Raw genomic sequence first — 16,345 nt, forward strand, 5'->3', positions numbered from 1 at the left:
AACTCATCCTAGAAAAAGTGCTACAAAGCTCATTGCTGCATATCACTAGGATCACCATCGAAGTACTCCCCTTGGGAAGCTATGCACTGACGCCAGCACCTAGTCCACCCTTCAAAGCAATTTTGGAACTCTTTTTCTGGAATGGCCATCAGAGCTGTCATCCTATTACCCTTGATGTCCTGATGTCATCAAAATGTCTTCTTTTCAATATTTTCTTTCTCTTCAGGTAAAGAAAGAAGTCACTGGGGGCCAGATCAGGTGAGTAGGAAGAGTGTTCCAATACAGTTATTCGTTTACTGGCTAAAAACTCCCTCACAGACAGTGCCGTGTGAGCTGGTGCATTGTCGTGATGCAAGAGCCATGATTGTTGGCGAAAAGTTCAGGTCATCTAACGTTTTCATGCAACCTTTTCAGCACTTCCAAATAGTACACTTGGTTAACTGTTTGTCCAGTTGGTACAAATTCATAATGAATAATCCCTCTGATATCAAAAAAGGTTAGCAACATCGTTGCAGCAAATTCACGAACTTAATTGTCACACCTCACTTGTATGTGGACTCGGGGGGGAAAAAAAATACCAACAAACACAGATACAGAGAACAGACTGACTGGTGGTTGCCAGTCAGGCTGGGGTTGGGGGATGGCTGAAATGGGTTACAGGGGTGAAAAGGTACCGAACTTCCAGTTGCAAAATAAATAAGTCCTGGGGATGAAATGTATAGCATGGTGACTAGAGTTAATAATACTGTATTGCATATTTGAAAATTGCTAAGAGAGTAAATCTTAGTTCTCAACATAAGAAAAAATAAATTCTGTAGCTATGTGTGGTGATGGATGTTAAATAGACTTATTGTGGTGATCATTTCACAACATATACAAATATTGAATCATTATGTTGTACACCTGAAACTAATATGATATGTCAATTATACCTCAATAAAAAAAATTATATAGATTACATGTTGACCTGGTAATATGTTGGCTGTATTGGATTAAATAACATAATACTATCAGTAAATAAACAAATAATATTTCTTTCCTAGGGTAAGTGCTGTGACCATCAAGTTGTCTCTTTTCCTCCTGCCGAAAGAGTTCCTCTGGCCCTCGGTGATCTGCTCTTCCATGTCATGCCTCATTTGCCAAAAGTTACAGTGGAATAGAGTTGACCCTTCTTACTCAACATTAGTTTTGAACCAAAACAGTGCTGCTCTAAACACTGAGCTATAGTAGACTCAGTACATATTTTCTGAATATCATTTTACCTCATGGGCAAGGAAATTTTGCCTAAAGATCTTGCAAATAATTCCCAAACCATAAGTCTGAAAATAAGAGCCAGAGCTCTCAAGGTCCACCTATTTAGACACCCAAGAAATAAATCTACTCTTTAAACTTCCAAAACACCCTGTTCCACTTCCCCTTCTTGTAGCTGTGGGAGTCCTAATTCTCAGCTCCAGCCTACACAGCTGAGGCATCCTGTTCTCGCACCGAGATGCAGGGCACAGAAGCCCATCAGACTGGTCCACGCCTGACACTCCTTCCCAGGGTTCACTCTCTCCTACGCTCAGTCTTCTCCAAGCATACGGCTCTCTCTCCAAAGCACCTACCTCTATACGTCTTTTGCTTAAGTGTGTGTCTACATCTGTGTGTAGGTTTCAATCACATGTAAAGAGGAAAACTGTCATTTTCCCTGTTTCTTTGTAAAACTCAGGACAGGAACTGTTCAACTAAGAATCAAGTTTCAATGAGTCATGATAATATGAGAGAAAGGCAGCAAATACTCTGAAAAGCGCAGCCTTAGGAATCCCCTATGTGCCTGTGTGAATGTGCGTATGGATTCTGGTAGATGTCTTCCACCGACTGGTAATCAGATTTGTCACCATTTGTCTGCACTCCACAGCTGACAGTGGGGGAAGTGGCCAAGAAGATTCCTGGGCGACGAGCTGGACATATGCCAAGGATATAGGCCAAGCATATATCCGAAAACATACTGGATATATGCCAAGCATCCGAAAACGGACCATATGGTTGGGTGTTTGGCAGCTCTGGAGAATCAAATTGTTATCTATTTACTTAAGAGTGACAAAACAATGGTAGGGTTACCTTGCACAGATTAAGCACTTTGATTGTTATGTACCGCCCTCAATTCTAACAGCACCGATTCCAGTGGCAGCAGGTGGGCATGTCAGCAGGTGACAGGGGCACTAATGGCCGCAGGGCAGCAGGAGTAGCAGTAATCAGCACGTCCCGAGCCCGGACTGCGGGCAGGGCGCTCAGGGCCTCACTGAATCTTCCCAGTAATCCCAGGAGGCAGGGGCCCTCCTTCTCCATGGAACACGACTCAGCTGTAAGTGATGAAGGCATCTACTTACGCGTACAATACAGTGGCCACTTTCCTCCTGAGAAAGATGGTTACTATGCGGTCTAATCCCCTCTGCTTTCTAGTGACCCGTTTGACCTCAGTTTTGGGGAGAAACTTTGTGAGGATCAAGAAAAGCATGTCATCAGACTGTGGTGATCAATCATTTCACAATTGTGCACCTATACACACAATTCATATCTGTCAGTTCTATCTCAGCAAAGTTGGAAAAAAGCTATTGTATTGGTGTGGATGAACATGTTTTAAATTAGGTCTAGTCTTTAAAATAACTATACAGTGTTACTGGGAGGGAAAACTCCTACAAGAGTGATAGATATAAAGATTTTGAGATTCAAGAACATAGTGCATGATGACCTATGGTTCATAAAGATAACTGTATAAAGAGGCTGCCGTGTTAAATGAGAAAAGCTAACGCAGGAACTGACGACAGGCCAAGTTGAAACATGACGGCTAAGAATGACAGGTACCCACGTGGAGGCAGCAGCGTGGTGCTGTAACACCCCGGGTACCGCACCTTAGTATTCATCCCCACCCAGCTACAGCCTGTAATTATGATGAAAGGAAACATGTTAATAAAGACAAAGAGTGCTCTGGCAACTGAAGTAACACTTTACCTGTAAACAGCACGTGCCATCTTAAAAACCTCCCTATTGGGCACCCCACCGTTCCCCACTACTTGACCTATATCAGCTCCCAAAGATTTCAATGCTGACTGTCCAATTTGGGGATTATTTAGCCCCCACCCCATTTCCTGTCCACGGAGCCTCTTCTTTTCTTGCTGGTTGCCTTTGAGCTGTTTTCTCTTTAGTCAAGTGTCTAAAACTAAAGCTGCATTTTAAATCAAAAGTCTTGCTGACGCTGTAGATAGAGGAAATGAGAATGAGGGGAGCAGTTACTGAGCAGTAAGAGCCAGGCTTGGGTCTGAGCACTTGACCCCCATATTTCTATTAATCCACACAATCATCCTACAACACAAATCATTGTTATCCATGAGCCCCACTTAGCCCTCTGTTGAAACAGAGGCTGCAAGAATAACTTGCCCAAAGATAAAACAGCTATGAGGTTGTTCTTACTCAGAAGGTTAAACCCAAACTTTAGACGGATCAGACCAGTTAGAACTCTTAACCAGTTTATAAGAACAGATTCTTTGCCAAAAAGCATCAGGGCTTTTACTCTGGAAAAGGTTAGCATGCAGAAAAAAAAAAGAAACTGCTTGGGTACTTGGGTCTGAGTGGATTAAACATAAGGATAGGTTGGAGTTCCTGGTAGGAAGAAGTCAGAACTTTTCTGTAGGCTCTCTTTGTCTGACACGGCTGGCCTGGCCCTCCCCCTCACAGTCTATGCCTCTCCATCAGAGGCAAACAGCCTGGTTCAGAAGGAGGGGAACAACCCTGTTATGTCAGGACACCCTTACTTGTGACAAACAGATACTGGCTGGTTGTAGTCATTCCACCCCTCTGTTTTGGAAGCTCCCACACTGTACAAACTGTCTGGAATTCATTAAGATGGAAAAACAGGCTGACAGTCGTATTTCAAGTTTTATTCAGCAGAAATTTTGTGAAAAACAATTTGGTCATGTGGCCATGCTCAAAACCGCCGTCACCCTGTTTCTCAACCAAACCTTTCAGTCAAGTGACTACAGTATGCTTCAAGTGTCACACTTTTGAGTCCAGATTAAACTCTAAGCCTCTCGTGCTATTTGAGCCATGGATCCTTATGGATAAAGCTAGGTTAACTCCTGATCACTCAGAGCTCACATCTGAACAACCAGGAACTCTAGTACCTGGTCTCACTCCCGCAGACCTGAGAGCTGACATTTTTTTTTTTTTTTTACCACTAAGGAATTATCATCAATGATTATCTCTGGCTAGACCATAACAAGCAACACCCCCTTTTTTTTTACTAAGTGTACTCTAATCCAGGGAGTTTTTCACTCTGACACGGTAACACAAGGATAAGTCGATATGGAGACACAGGATTTACGGCAGAGCATTAGGACAGTGGGACGCAAACCGAAGCCTGCATCAGCATCTCCGGGGGGGCTTGTTAAAACACAGACTGCTGGGACCCAACACCAACAGTTTCTGATTCAGTAGGTCTGGGGTAGGGCCTAAGAATGTACATTTCCAACAAGTTCTGAGTGCTGTTGACACTGTTGGCCTGAGGGCCCGTTTTCAAAACCACTGTACTAAGGTGGTCGTGACAGCAGTGGCTGTGCTGTTGGGAAGTGGGTGGTGATTTTAATCAACGAACTGGGAATAGGAGGCATCGTACAGAGGTGGGACTCAGACAGTGTGTAACCTCGGGCAGTCCCCATTTGGTTGGCAGAAAATCCAAAGTAACCATGTTTGCTTACTCAGGAAAGGAATTTACTGGTGAAATAACAGAAAAGTGCAAGGAGAGGCCTCCCAAGAATAGGCATGCCTTGATCCTGAGGTGAAAACACCACATAGGACCATGGCAATGACATAGCTATCCACCAGAAAGTGTTCCTTTTCTGGGGCAGAGGTGTCGCTGCCCAGCTGGAGTCTCCCACGCCTGCATCCAGAGATAGCCAACAGAATTGGAGCAAAAGTGATGGCTGTCACTTTGGGACCTTAGTGATACCTTCTCCTCTTCTTTTCTTTCCCACACTGGACACAAAGGGCTCCAGGGTTCTACGCACTGGCAGATGGAAGGAGCCTGTGTTCTTGATTTGGCATATGAAGAAAAGCTGCCTGCCAACCAGGAACTACTTATTACAAATGTGACTACCGCATGCCACATAGTTTCAGAAACTAACATTAACCTAATTTAAGGACGTAGTATTTCCTATCTCCAAGTATGTGACCATACTCCAAGGTATGGTCGCAGCTTATTCTCAAGCTTCCAAGTTCAAGATCGATGGAAATAAAGGGGAAATCTCTTTCTGTTAGCACCCAAGCAAAATCCTGAGATTTGTTTTCATTAGTCAACATGCACCTCCCTGAAACTAATCCCTGGAATAAAGAAATGCGGCCGGGCCTGGGTCAAATCCTCCATTCCTGAAGTCATGAAACTGAAGCACATGGGCTGACCATGTGGGAAGGGGTTGTTACAAGAATGTGGAAAAGAGACGATGTGGAAGCAAAGTACGTGTCCACTAGAGCAAATATGTAAGGAAAGAGAAGTTGGCTGCCAGTGAGAACTGAGTAGGAAGATATCAGGTATATGAGCCCAAGAGTGAGAAAGAGGGGTACACCAGGCTAGCACGGTGACGTGCAGTACAATGGACTCCAGAAGTAAACCCCACTGAATTGCCCTTGCCACTCGGCCCGCCCTGATCATGCATTGTAGTGGCTGTGAGCTATGACCATCAAACCTCTCATTCCTTTCTGCATCCCCAAAGATTTAAAGCTTCCATATGTAATCGTATGATTAGAAGTGCATTCCAAGATCCCATCAGATAGCATTTACACATCGAGCATTTACCCAGTTAAAACATTATTGTTTATCTACCAAGGCCAGCGGACAAATGACCGTGCTAAAATAACGCAAGGTGTGGTTCCAAAAAGTCTACACAGCGACTGCCCAGCACACCACACGCGAGTGGCCAACATCTCACAAGTTACTCCCCAGGCACACTTCCTTGCAGGAAGTGGGCAAACTTTTATGTGGAATGTAACCAGGAATCATGCCAGTTTCTTACATTTGCAGGGACTATTTTACATGAGCTACTGTAAACTCTTCCTTTAAAAATAAATAGAATTTTTTCAAGAATGCATACTTGGTGCCATCCTCTTCCCTTAAAAGTAAATGACCCTAACTGGCCCATACTGTGTTAATGTTTATTCATCTTCATTCTCTGCCAAACACATTATAATTTCACTGCAAAGGGTTCCACTGGCTGAAGTGCCAATGTTCTAAATTTAGATGGTGCTGTTCTGGAGGCTCAGTAATACAATTGAACAAAGCCACCTTTCCATCTTTCTCTGAAAAACTCCAGATGCTAAAAACTAAAACAAAAATATGCCGCGTCCTTCTGATGGACACGGAATGTTACAGCATCGCTGCGTCTGTCCATGGACTCAGTTTTACCGTACTGTCTCCAGCGGTCTGGGACTGATAAATACAAGGGAACAGCAGCACGGCCACCTCTCTGAGTCCCCTGCTAGGCTGCATGAGGACTGTGCTGGGTTCCAACTGAAACACAAAAATCATCTTTAGGATTTCAACGTGCATTTTCTTTCACCAAGTTGCAAATTCCCAGTTATAAAAACAAAATGTTTATTCTGAAAAACATGTTTTTTAGAACCACTTAGTATTTAAGAATATATTACGGTAAAGATAGCATTCCTGTCTGTCTGTCATTTCGTAATTCCATATGTACCCTCTGCCATCAGGCTAAATGAATCTTCTCTGCCTCAAATCTTCCCATGGAAGCAAGTTAAACTTCCCAGGAGGAAAACCTGTTGTACAAATACAAGCTGTACACGCTCCCATCGGTGGGAGGACCACTGTTCCCACCTGCCCTTGACCACATGGATACACAGCAGAACGCGTGTGAATGACTCAGCAAGTTATCCCACTTTGGGGAAGGGGTGGGAGGGAGGGAAAGGCCAAAAATTGCTCAATAACCTACAACTTTCTTATAGAAGAACAGGATTCTACCAGTGCCTTCCGTAGATCTGAAACTCAGTCCATTTCAATGTCAAGTTACTTGCTCCCACACGACCCAGGGTTTATCTTTTTGAAAGTTATCATTCCATAGGTACTTGTATCAAAGACCCCAGCTACTGAAATTAGAATGCTTTGAAGATTTTTTTTTTCTTTGTAAATGGTTGAACAAAAAACACACAATTGCTGTGGATGTCAACACTGATGAAAGCTTGAAGGGGTGTGTGGGACGAGAGGCTTCTTCTTTTTCATTTCTGCACCAACACTGACATTTTCACGTCAGTGTACACAGGAAGCATGTGTAGGAGCTGAACACAGGACTGGCAGTCAGGAGTTCTACGTGAGTTATCTGTGGTGTGCGTGTGTATTTTGTTACATCCATCTTAGGCTTTACTTTTTAATCCTACATTGCTTGGACCTCTCTTTTACACCAACAAGTAATCAAACTCCAGCTGAAAACCATTCTTGGGCTAAACATAAAAAAATCACAGTCAGACATGAATGATCTCAATGCATCAACTATGAGAAGAGCAAGGAGACAACACGAGTGAGATGATCCGAGAGGACAGAAAGGATAATACAAATAACAAGACCCATCTCCACTTTTAATCCAGACAAGCATAAATCTCTGACTCACTCAACATTAGGAAAACACTTAGACCGAGTTATAAACCTGGGGAGATCTTTCTCCCCTATTCATACACAGTGGACCCTTGAACAACACTGAGGTTAGGGATGCTGACCCTCCTCATCTCACACAGACAAAAGTACAAGTATAACTAGAGCTGGCCCTTCCCAACCATGGATCAAAAAGAGTATGACCTCAAACCAGTACTATGTGTCTTCTCAGCACCTATAAGGTTGGCTGCTTTCCATGCATTACCTTTATCTTCACAGCAACCTTGCAAGGTAGCTATTGCCCCATTTTACAGAAGAGGGAACCAAGGTTTAGAGAGGTGAGGTGATTTGTCTAAAGTCGTTCAGCAAGTGGTAGTGCAAAGATCTGCACATTTATTTCAGAACTTTAGGCTTGCCTCAAAATCACTACCTCCATGAAATCATTTCTAATGATCCAGTCTAATAAAGCCCCCTTTTTTGTTTGCAGTCATACTCTATCAATAACCTTCTATTTCATTTTCATAGCACCAAAAATTATCTTGTTCATCTATCTGGTCAATTATTAACTGCATCCCCACTTCCAAGATCGAAGCAGCACGCTAGCAGGAGCTGTGCCTGCTTGGTTCTACATTTGATTCCCTATGGGCAGTACAGAATCTAACACACTCTAGACACTTAATAAATAACTGTTGTCAGGAGGGAGAGAAAGGAGGAAGGAAAGGGAAAGAAGAAAAATAAATCCAGGTCCTTCTGACCCCAAAGTTATACTCCCTCTGCTTAAACTGATTGAGTGATGTTTTAGAAGTGCCCTGGGGAGGCATAAGAGGGTCTTCATGATTTTGAGTACCATGTACTTCCCTGTGGGTCTTTCTCTCACCGTGATCTCAGCACTCCCCAAAGCACTGCATCCCTTTCAGCCTGCACTGGTTCAACGTCTGGCTCAGGTGGAGAACAGCCACTGAGCTACCGTCTATAATATACTCAGCACAGTGCCCAGAGCTGGAAAAAACCCCAGAAATTCTGGCCATTGAAAATAAAAGCCTCATCATTCTGAATCTCAGGACAGATGTCTCTGTGAACACTCCAAAGATGTACTTTACTCTTCATGGCATTTATGAAAGGCCACAGAAGGGAGAGATATAGCAAAGAAATAAGGAAGCCATGTTTAAGAACCATGTAGAGAAATGAGGTTGGTCCTCCTCCCCAAATCCCCAGGCACAGAAGGCGAGTGAGGGATTTTCAACAGAAACCCCAGATCTGCTTGTAGGTCTTCTCCTCTGCCCTCATTTTTCTCCATAAAGACTCCGGCTTCATGGGTTGGTGTGAGTCCTTGCCCTGGAGCACATGGTGTTCACCAGACTCACAAAAACCTTCTCAGAAACTGCAAACTTGTCTTCACGATATCAAAAGCCTGTGGTGACTGCATTTAATATCTTTGACCTGTCTTCTTGATTATTTTCTCCAAATAATGCGCACTTGGACTTGAGTCAAACATATTTTTATAATTTACTTTGATGAGACAAAACTAACAGCAAAGTATATTTTATACTTAAAACACACGCACACAAAAACAAATGAAATTCTTGCTTACTATCCTTGAAAAATGATTTAAAAAAAAACTTAACCAAGGATTTTTTTTTCCTATTATTTATCCTAATACTGCCAGTTCTGAAGCAAAGCAGTTTGAGGGAGAAATTTAGTAACTTTGATTTGTCCCAAGATACATTTTTCTACACTGAGGTCCTATTCCTGACAGTAAGCACATGTGACCTGTTCTAAAAAAAGGATATTTTCCACTTCTTGCACAACTGGAGCAGATATAAACATCAGACTGTGCAAACTGCATTGCAGAACTCAAAGGGAATTAAAAACACACACACATACATACACTTAAATAAATTCTATAAATAGCAGTACTCGGGAAAAGGAAATCTCCAATAACACATAAAACCAACACTTAGAATCCTACTTTAATCAAGTTTTCCATCTAATCATCTCACAAAACTAATTTGCATAATAAAATTTGAACATCTGCCAGGTAGAGGCACTTCAGTCTTGCCTATTTTGTTTCAGATACTGTTCAGATATTGTTATGCAGAGGGGAAAAATTGCAATCATGATAAAATAGAAAAGAAGAAATTGTTATTACTTACTAACATGGGCTAAGCACTCTGCAAAGCACTTACACATTTTAACTGTTTTCAATCCTCCACCACCCTAAAAGGAGGCGTCTATTGATCCTAATTTACAGGTAACGACATTGAGACTCCAAGAGGCTAAGTGTCTTGGACACAGCGTGGCGATGAGGTGGCAGAGCCCAGCCACAGCCCTCAGGACAGCTCCCCCTGAACTTGTGTGCGTATATCCAGCCTCTGCCATCACCAGGAAGAGCTGGGATCTGACTGGAAGTTTAAAAGGCAACCAAACACCCTAAAAGTCTATTTTAAGAGTATGCCCTCCAAGGCATCTAACACTATTTAATGCTGTAGAGAAATATGTTTGAGTAGTGCTTGACCTTCAAGGCCAAACTCGAACACCCCATTCATTCACAACTGCCCCCCAATTTCCTTTCCTCTATAAGTTCCCACTGCTGATGGCCACCTCCCTGGTGACCACACCGTCTTGTAGTTTCAGTTTGATGCGTTTGTTCTCTTTCACTTGCCCCGCTGAGGTGAGCTGTGATGAAGGCATAGAATGATGCACGTTTCCCAGTGGTTCACAGTGCCTGTTACACATGGTACAGACTCATGGATGAGGGCCTGGGCAAGAGCCAGCCAGTCGCCGATGAAATCAGGCCCACTGCCTTGCAATAGCTCAGTTTCCCTCTATGTAAAATGAAAATGATAAAAATACAGACGCTCAAGGTGGAAGAGAGGATTAACTGTGTTAATACAAGTAAATATTCAGAATCATTCCCGGCAGGTAGCTAATTAAACACAGTATAAGACACAGTGTAAGTGGTACCTGTTTCTAACATTATGATTAACATCATACTATATTATTAGTACCTCCTGCAGGTTTTACAAGATTAAGTTAATACATGTAAAAACACTTAGAACAGGGGCTGGTACATGCTCAATAACGTTTAGGTATCAATACTGGTATTAATTTGCACATACTAAAATTCCATAGATATCTGTTGAAAATGAATTTTTACCTATGCACTGATGCCACAATAGCGTTTTTCAACCAGCATAAAGAAATCGTTACGGGTTGGAACAAAAATACAAAGTGCAAAAAGATTGTCTGAATACCTCATTAGGAGGAAAGCACAAAAAAAAAATTTACTAAAACTGGAGTATTTTCTTACATCACAACACTAGCCTTAGAGAAGAAAGCCAAAGTCAACAAACGCAAACACTTTCCAGAATGTCAGGACTCACTGCTAAGTAATAAAGAAAATAGGAAGAACAACATCTGCCAAAATTTACTGAGCACTTACTGTGTACCAGGCACCGTGCTAATACTTTTCCACAGTCAATGTCACAGTTAATTTTCTGAAGACCCCCTACGAGGCAGTACCCCATTTGCAATATGAGGAAATTGAGGCTGTAGGTCACCAGCCTGGCAAAGGTCACTCAGTTAGTTAGGAACAGACAGCAATGCCAGACAATGCTCTTCATCTGCATGCTAGGAGATCCCTAGCTTGGACAGACGAGAAAAATCAAGAAAACTGTCAGAAACCAATAATATGTTGACAGTTTTGTTTTGCCAAGAATGGATCATCATTTCCTAAAAAGAAAGGGCATTTTTAGTAGGAAGACGAGAGGGAAAACCTCAGAATAAATCCATGAAATTGCAGAGGCCTTATACCTCGAAATATGTGCATGTGACTGTAACACAACAGTCTTTTTGTCTTTCTCATTTCACCAAATCCTGCGAAAACTTCACACACCTCTCTCTGAATCAGCACTGGAGAATTATCGCTATGTCCTGTCCCACCATTATAAACCAAAAACTCCTTTTAATTCCCATTTCTTATTTGCAGTAAGTTAAATAACAGTTGTCTAAAACATTACTAAAATTTTGAGAAGAAAAGAAACAAAATTAGAGTAAGCCAATTCTAAGTCTGTCCAGGAAAAGGAATTAGTAACTACAAAGCCCACAGAAATGGTATACCAAACAAAAGGACCATGAACCTGAAAGAAGCTACCTTATTTTCAAATGTTTACTTTGATCACAAAGACCTACAGAGAGTTCCTTCACTGCTGGGAGCTCATTCAACAGTTCCACATTTGTTTCACAGACCTGACTGTGCCAACGTGTGAATTCTGGGTTCACCCTTGATATTCAGCACTTTTCCTCTAACACCCACCATTTCCACCACAAAGAATTCAAAAACCTTGCTAGAGGAACCCAACTGCAAGTAATTCTATATTAGAACCTTGTCTCGTAGCATGTGTCCTCCTGTGACACAGCTTTGCCCGTCAATAGGACCAAAATGGGGTTCAGGTCTTCTCAGTCCCGCAACCTCATATTTCAAAGACCAGGAGGTCAGCCCAGGAGGGTTAGGAATGAAACCATCCTTCCTCACAAAACGCTTCAGATCTCAGCTTACTCCAGATGAAGAATATGTCAATTCCTCTTTGGAGAGACCCTGGCGGTTGGTTACCTGCTTTCAGAGGAATGCAATGATGACGGCAAAGACAAAAACCAAACACTCATCCGGAATGAGGTGCTACGGGAGAAAGCAACACATATTCAAACAACAAATCATTTTTGTGCCAGGCATTGTTCTAGGGCCATGGTTCTGAAACAGGGGTGATTCTGCCCCCATGGACCTTTGGCAATGTCTGCAGACATTCTGGATGTCACACTTGGGGAAGGACGCACCTCTAGCAGGCAGAGGCCAGAGATGCTGCTGAGCATCCTGCCATGCCCGGGACGGCCCCACACCAAGAATTACCCAGGCCATCATGGCAACAGCGCAAGGCTGAGAAACTCTGTTTAGGACCCAACAGTCAACAAGGAAGAGACAGAAATCCCCGGTCCCTCAGAGCCTGCAGTCTAGTGTGGAGAAACATGTAATGAACATATTAGAAAATTATAGAATGGTCACAACACAAGCACTATGGAAAAAAAGGGCAGGGCGAGGCAGATGAGAGTTTGGAGATTAGCAATTATACATAGCGTGGACAAGGTGGGCTTGGCAGGAAGGACATTTAAAGGAGGACTTGAGGCTGGTGGGGGGAAGGAGGAGTGAGCACTGTGACTGTCCAGGCAGCGGGACCAGCACACACAACCTGAGAGGGCCTGAGGGGGGAGGGTCTGGAGCATTCCAGGAACAGCGAGGAGACCAGTGGGCTGCAGCAGGCCAGCCAGGAGGGTGACAGCAAGAGATCCACTCGGAGCTGACAGGGACCTTGGCTGCCTTCTGCCATTTTAAGGATCTCAAGTTTTACTGAAACTAGGAGCCACTGCAGGTTTTTGAGTAGAGAATGACGTGACGCGATAGGTTTTAACACAAGGTTTCTCAACCTCGGTGGTGACAATTTGGGGCCAGATAATTCTTCCTTGTAGGGGCTGTCCTGCGCACCGTAGGATGTTTAACAGCATCTCAGGCCTCTACTTATCAGAGGCCAGTAGCGAGCCCCTTCTGTTGTGACAACAAAAAAATGTCTCCAGACATTGCCAAATGAACCCTGGGAGGCAAAATCAGCCCCAGGTTGAGAACCGGTTTTAACAGGAACATTGTGGCTACGTGTTGAAAACCCACTAAAGCGCGTTAGGGTAGAAGACAGGAGACCAGTGAAGAGACAACTGCAATGACCCAGGCAAGGGCGATGGTGGCCTGGACCAAAGTGGTAGCAGAGGAGTTGGTGAGAAGTGGGCAGACTCGACATATTTCCAACCCCAAGAGACAATCCTGAAAATACAACTGGTGAATGAAATAGCTACAGCGTCTTAAACTTCCAATTTCAACTTTTTCCAACGAAGATTTATAAGAAGGGAGGTGCCCCATCAAAGACTTAAGACAAAAAGCCATAGAAGGTTCTGAACAATGTGTAGCCCTTTTAAAGACACACAACACATGTCGATGACAATACATTAGACAACTATGGAAGAAACTCTATGGAGAAATTCTGTCAACCCCATATATTTATTCCCAGATTTTGTTTAACTGCTTTATTGCAAAGAGCATGTGTCTGCTCCAGTTTTCCAACCTTTTTAATTTAGCCTTCCTCTTCATCCTGGTTTTGTCCCACACCTGTTTGTAGCTTCAGCGTGTGTGAAGCCATTTCTTCCCAGGTACCACACTTTTCCTTACACGTGCCAGCTAGCTACAGAGGACGTTCACCCTTGCAAGTAATTTTTTGCCAACTCTGAAAACGAACAGGCCCAAATCCTTCAACATGAGTTTCATGGCACTCATGAGGGTTCTTCCAGATGGTATTTTCCTCACTTTCAAAACTCATTTAATGTTATGTATCAGCTACCATCAAAAATGTCCCCCACAATCCAGTGAATTCATTTCTTTCAGGACTACACACACACACAACACACACACACTCCCTCAATCCCTCATTCTGGCCATGTAAGCATTTGCTTATAGAAGCAAAAGCAGAGGTTGCTCAGTAAAACACTAGTCCCTTCAGCTGAGTGCAGATAAAGCCCCAGTGAGCATAACCAACAATACCCTTTGCACAATATTACTCAAAACCCCCAACCCCCAACACACACAATGTATGCTCACACACAAAACAGCCATTATGAAGCGAACGAACTAAAGGCGGGTTTTATTCGTCTAACTGCAGAGGAGGTTTCCTTCCCATCTCCCTGAGCATCTGCAGAGGCTGCTTCAGCAACCGGGCAGTCAGTGAGGGTGCCGTTCAGACTGTCTTCCTCAACTTGGGCTCGGAGTTTTGACACAGCCCCAAAGGACACAGCCCTAAAAGACGGAGCTCTGCTTTCTACCAGAGCCAAGTACCAGCCTCCTCACCCCGAAGCAAAGGTTACAGCCCCTCCTCCTGATTTGGTTCCCCTTCTCCACTCACCCTGACTTCTGCTCCTTCTGCCCCTCTGTCCGCCAGGCCCACGCACCCGAGCCCTGCCCACAGTGAGGGGCAGGCAGAGGGGTCTGAGGTGGGTGCAGAACCACTTCTGAACCTTCCAGTTCAATAGCCTTATCTCACAATCGAGACGGATGGAAATAAACCCTCTCTACTCTCACGGCTTGAAACGGCCATCTCCCTCTTAGTAAACACTGGAAACGTCCGGAGTGGCCAGAGGACCGAGAAGGGAAGGTACCCAACCCATTCGGACAGAGAAGTGGTAGTGGAGAACAGGGAGTGGGCAGCTGAGGTGGTAGGACGCCAGGGCAGCGGGTGTCTCCACTCCTCTCCTAGAAAGTTTACGTCCCTTGCTAATTAAGTCGCTGCCGTGGAGGGGACACTCCCAGGACCGTCCAGTCCCAAAGCTTCTTCCCCGCCAGCGTGGGCTCGCGTTTGAATGGGACTCGACCGCCCGGAGCTGAACCCGGACGCGGGGCCACGCCCACCCGCGGCCGCGGCCCCGCCCCCACGGCCCCGCCGCCGCGAAGGTGAGCGGCAGAGCTCAGCGGAGCCTCACCTGGAGGCGGCCAGGGGCGGGTTCTCCCAGAGGGGCCAGATTCCCGAGAGGCGACAAGAGCCGAGCGCATCGCTTCCCTCCGGCGTCGCGCCCCGCCCTGTCCCAAGCTCGCCCTCTCGGACCAGCCCGCGCAGCTCTTCAGTACGAGGGTTCCCCAGAAGCGGTCGTCCCCCTTCGCGGCCGGCCAGCCGCCGGGCCCCGCGCCTCCTCCCCCACCTCCACGCCGGGTCGCTCCCCAGCCCCCAGCCGAGGGTGCGCACGCCGGCGCCGGCCACCCGACTGCCGCCGAGCCCCCGCAGCGCACCCGGGCGGAGGCCCCCGCGGCGCCCGGCCCGACGCGCGCAGACCCCAGCTGCGGGGGGCACTTCGCCCTCTGCCCCGGGGCAAGGGCACGAGGTCCTTGTGCCGGAGCCGGGCGACGGGCTCCTCGCGGCCCAGCGCGGGGGCGCGGGCACCCCCCGCCTCCAGCCGCGCCCTCCTCCAGCTGTCACCACTCACCTGCTCTTCAGGGGTTGACTTTTGAGTTCGTAATAGGTTTTGGGCTCTTCGTGAAACTCCTCCCCGACTTCGAAATCCGGCACGATCCCCGATTCTGACTGCATGGCTCCCGCTTCCCGTCCTTCCACCGCTCGAAAGTGAGACGTGAGCCCGCGAGCGGACAGAGGCGGCGGGCCCGGGTCCTGCGAGCGCGCGCCCCCACGCAGTGCCCAGCTCAGCCCGCCGGCCCGCGCGCGGCCGCCCTCCCGGCGCGGGGAGTTTACACTCGCCCCCGGCGGGAGGGGCCGGCGGCCGGGCGCCGCCTGGGATCTGTAGTTCGGCGCGGACGGGGCATTCCCGGCGCGCTGGGGCAGCCCTTCCCGCGGAGACTACAACTCCCAGAAGGCCAGGCGGGGACCGAGGCAGCGCGGTGGACACCGCTGCTGCAACTCCTGTTTGGATTCGTGGTCAATGTCAGCAGCTCCTCTGCCTCCTATCTCCCCACTTGCCTCAAGGGTACACACTTGGCTCTTTCATAGTAATAAGAACGGGCTCAGCCTCGCTCTCCTCCCGTCACCCCTCCTCCCAGCTCAGACATTTGAGAGGAGACGCCGAGTCCTTATTATTAAAAAAAAAAAAAAAAAGTGGATGGTTTTGGCTTTAGAAAGT

General features: G+C 45.9%; 1 protein-coding gene across 17 annotated transcripts in view; it reads right to left on the reverse strand.

Moving 5' to 3' along the window:
- Nucleotides 1–15,973, reverse strand: part of MITF (melanocyte inducing transcription factor) — a 207,212-nt gene extending 191,239 nt beyond the window's left edge. For 7 of the 17 annotated variants that reach the window (XM_081073264.1, XM_081073263.1, XM_081073260.1 and 4 more), the window contains exon 1: nt 15,698–15,967. In XM_081073264.1, coding sequence (XP_080929390.1) covers nt 15,698–15,801 — 104 coding nt within the window. In that variant the 5' untranslated portion in view covers nt 15,802–15,967. Of the gene's footprint in view, nt 1–15,697 lie in introns of all 17 variants that reach the window. The other 10 variants (XM_081073245.1, XM_081073247.1, XM_081073258.1 and 7 more) reach the window with 8 other exon arrangements.
- Nucleotides 15,974–16,345: the final 372 nt, after the last annotated feature.

The sequence above is a fragment of the Rhinolophus hipposideros genome (genome assembly GCF_964194185.1).
Source record: "Rhinolophus hipposideros genome assembly, chromosome: 14".
Lineage (NCBI taxonomy): Eukaryota > Metazoa > Chordata > Mammalia > Chiroptera > Rhinolophidae > Rhinolophus > Rhinolophus hipposideros.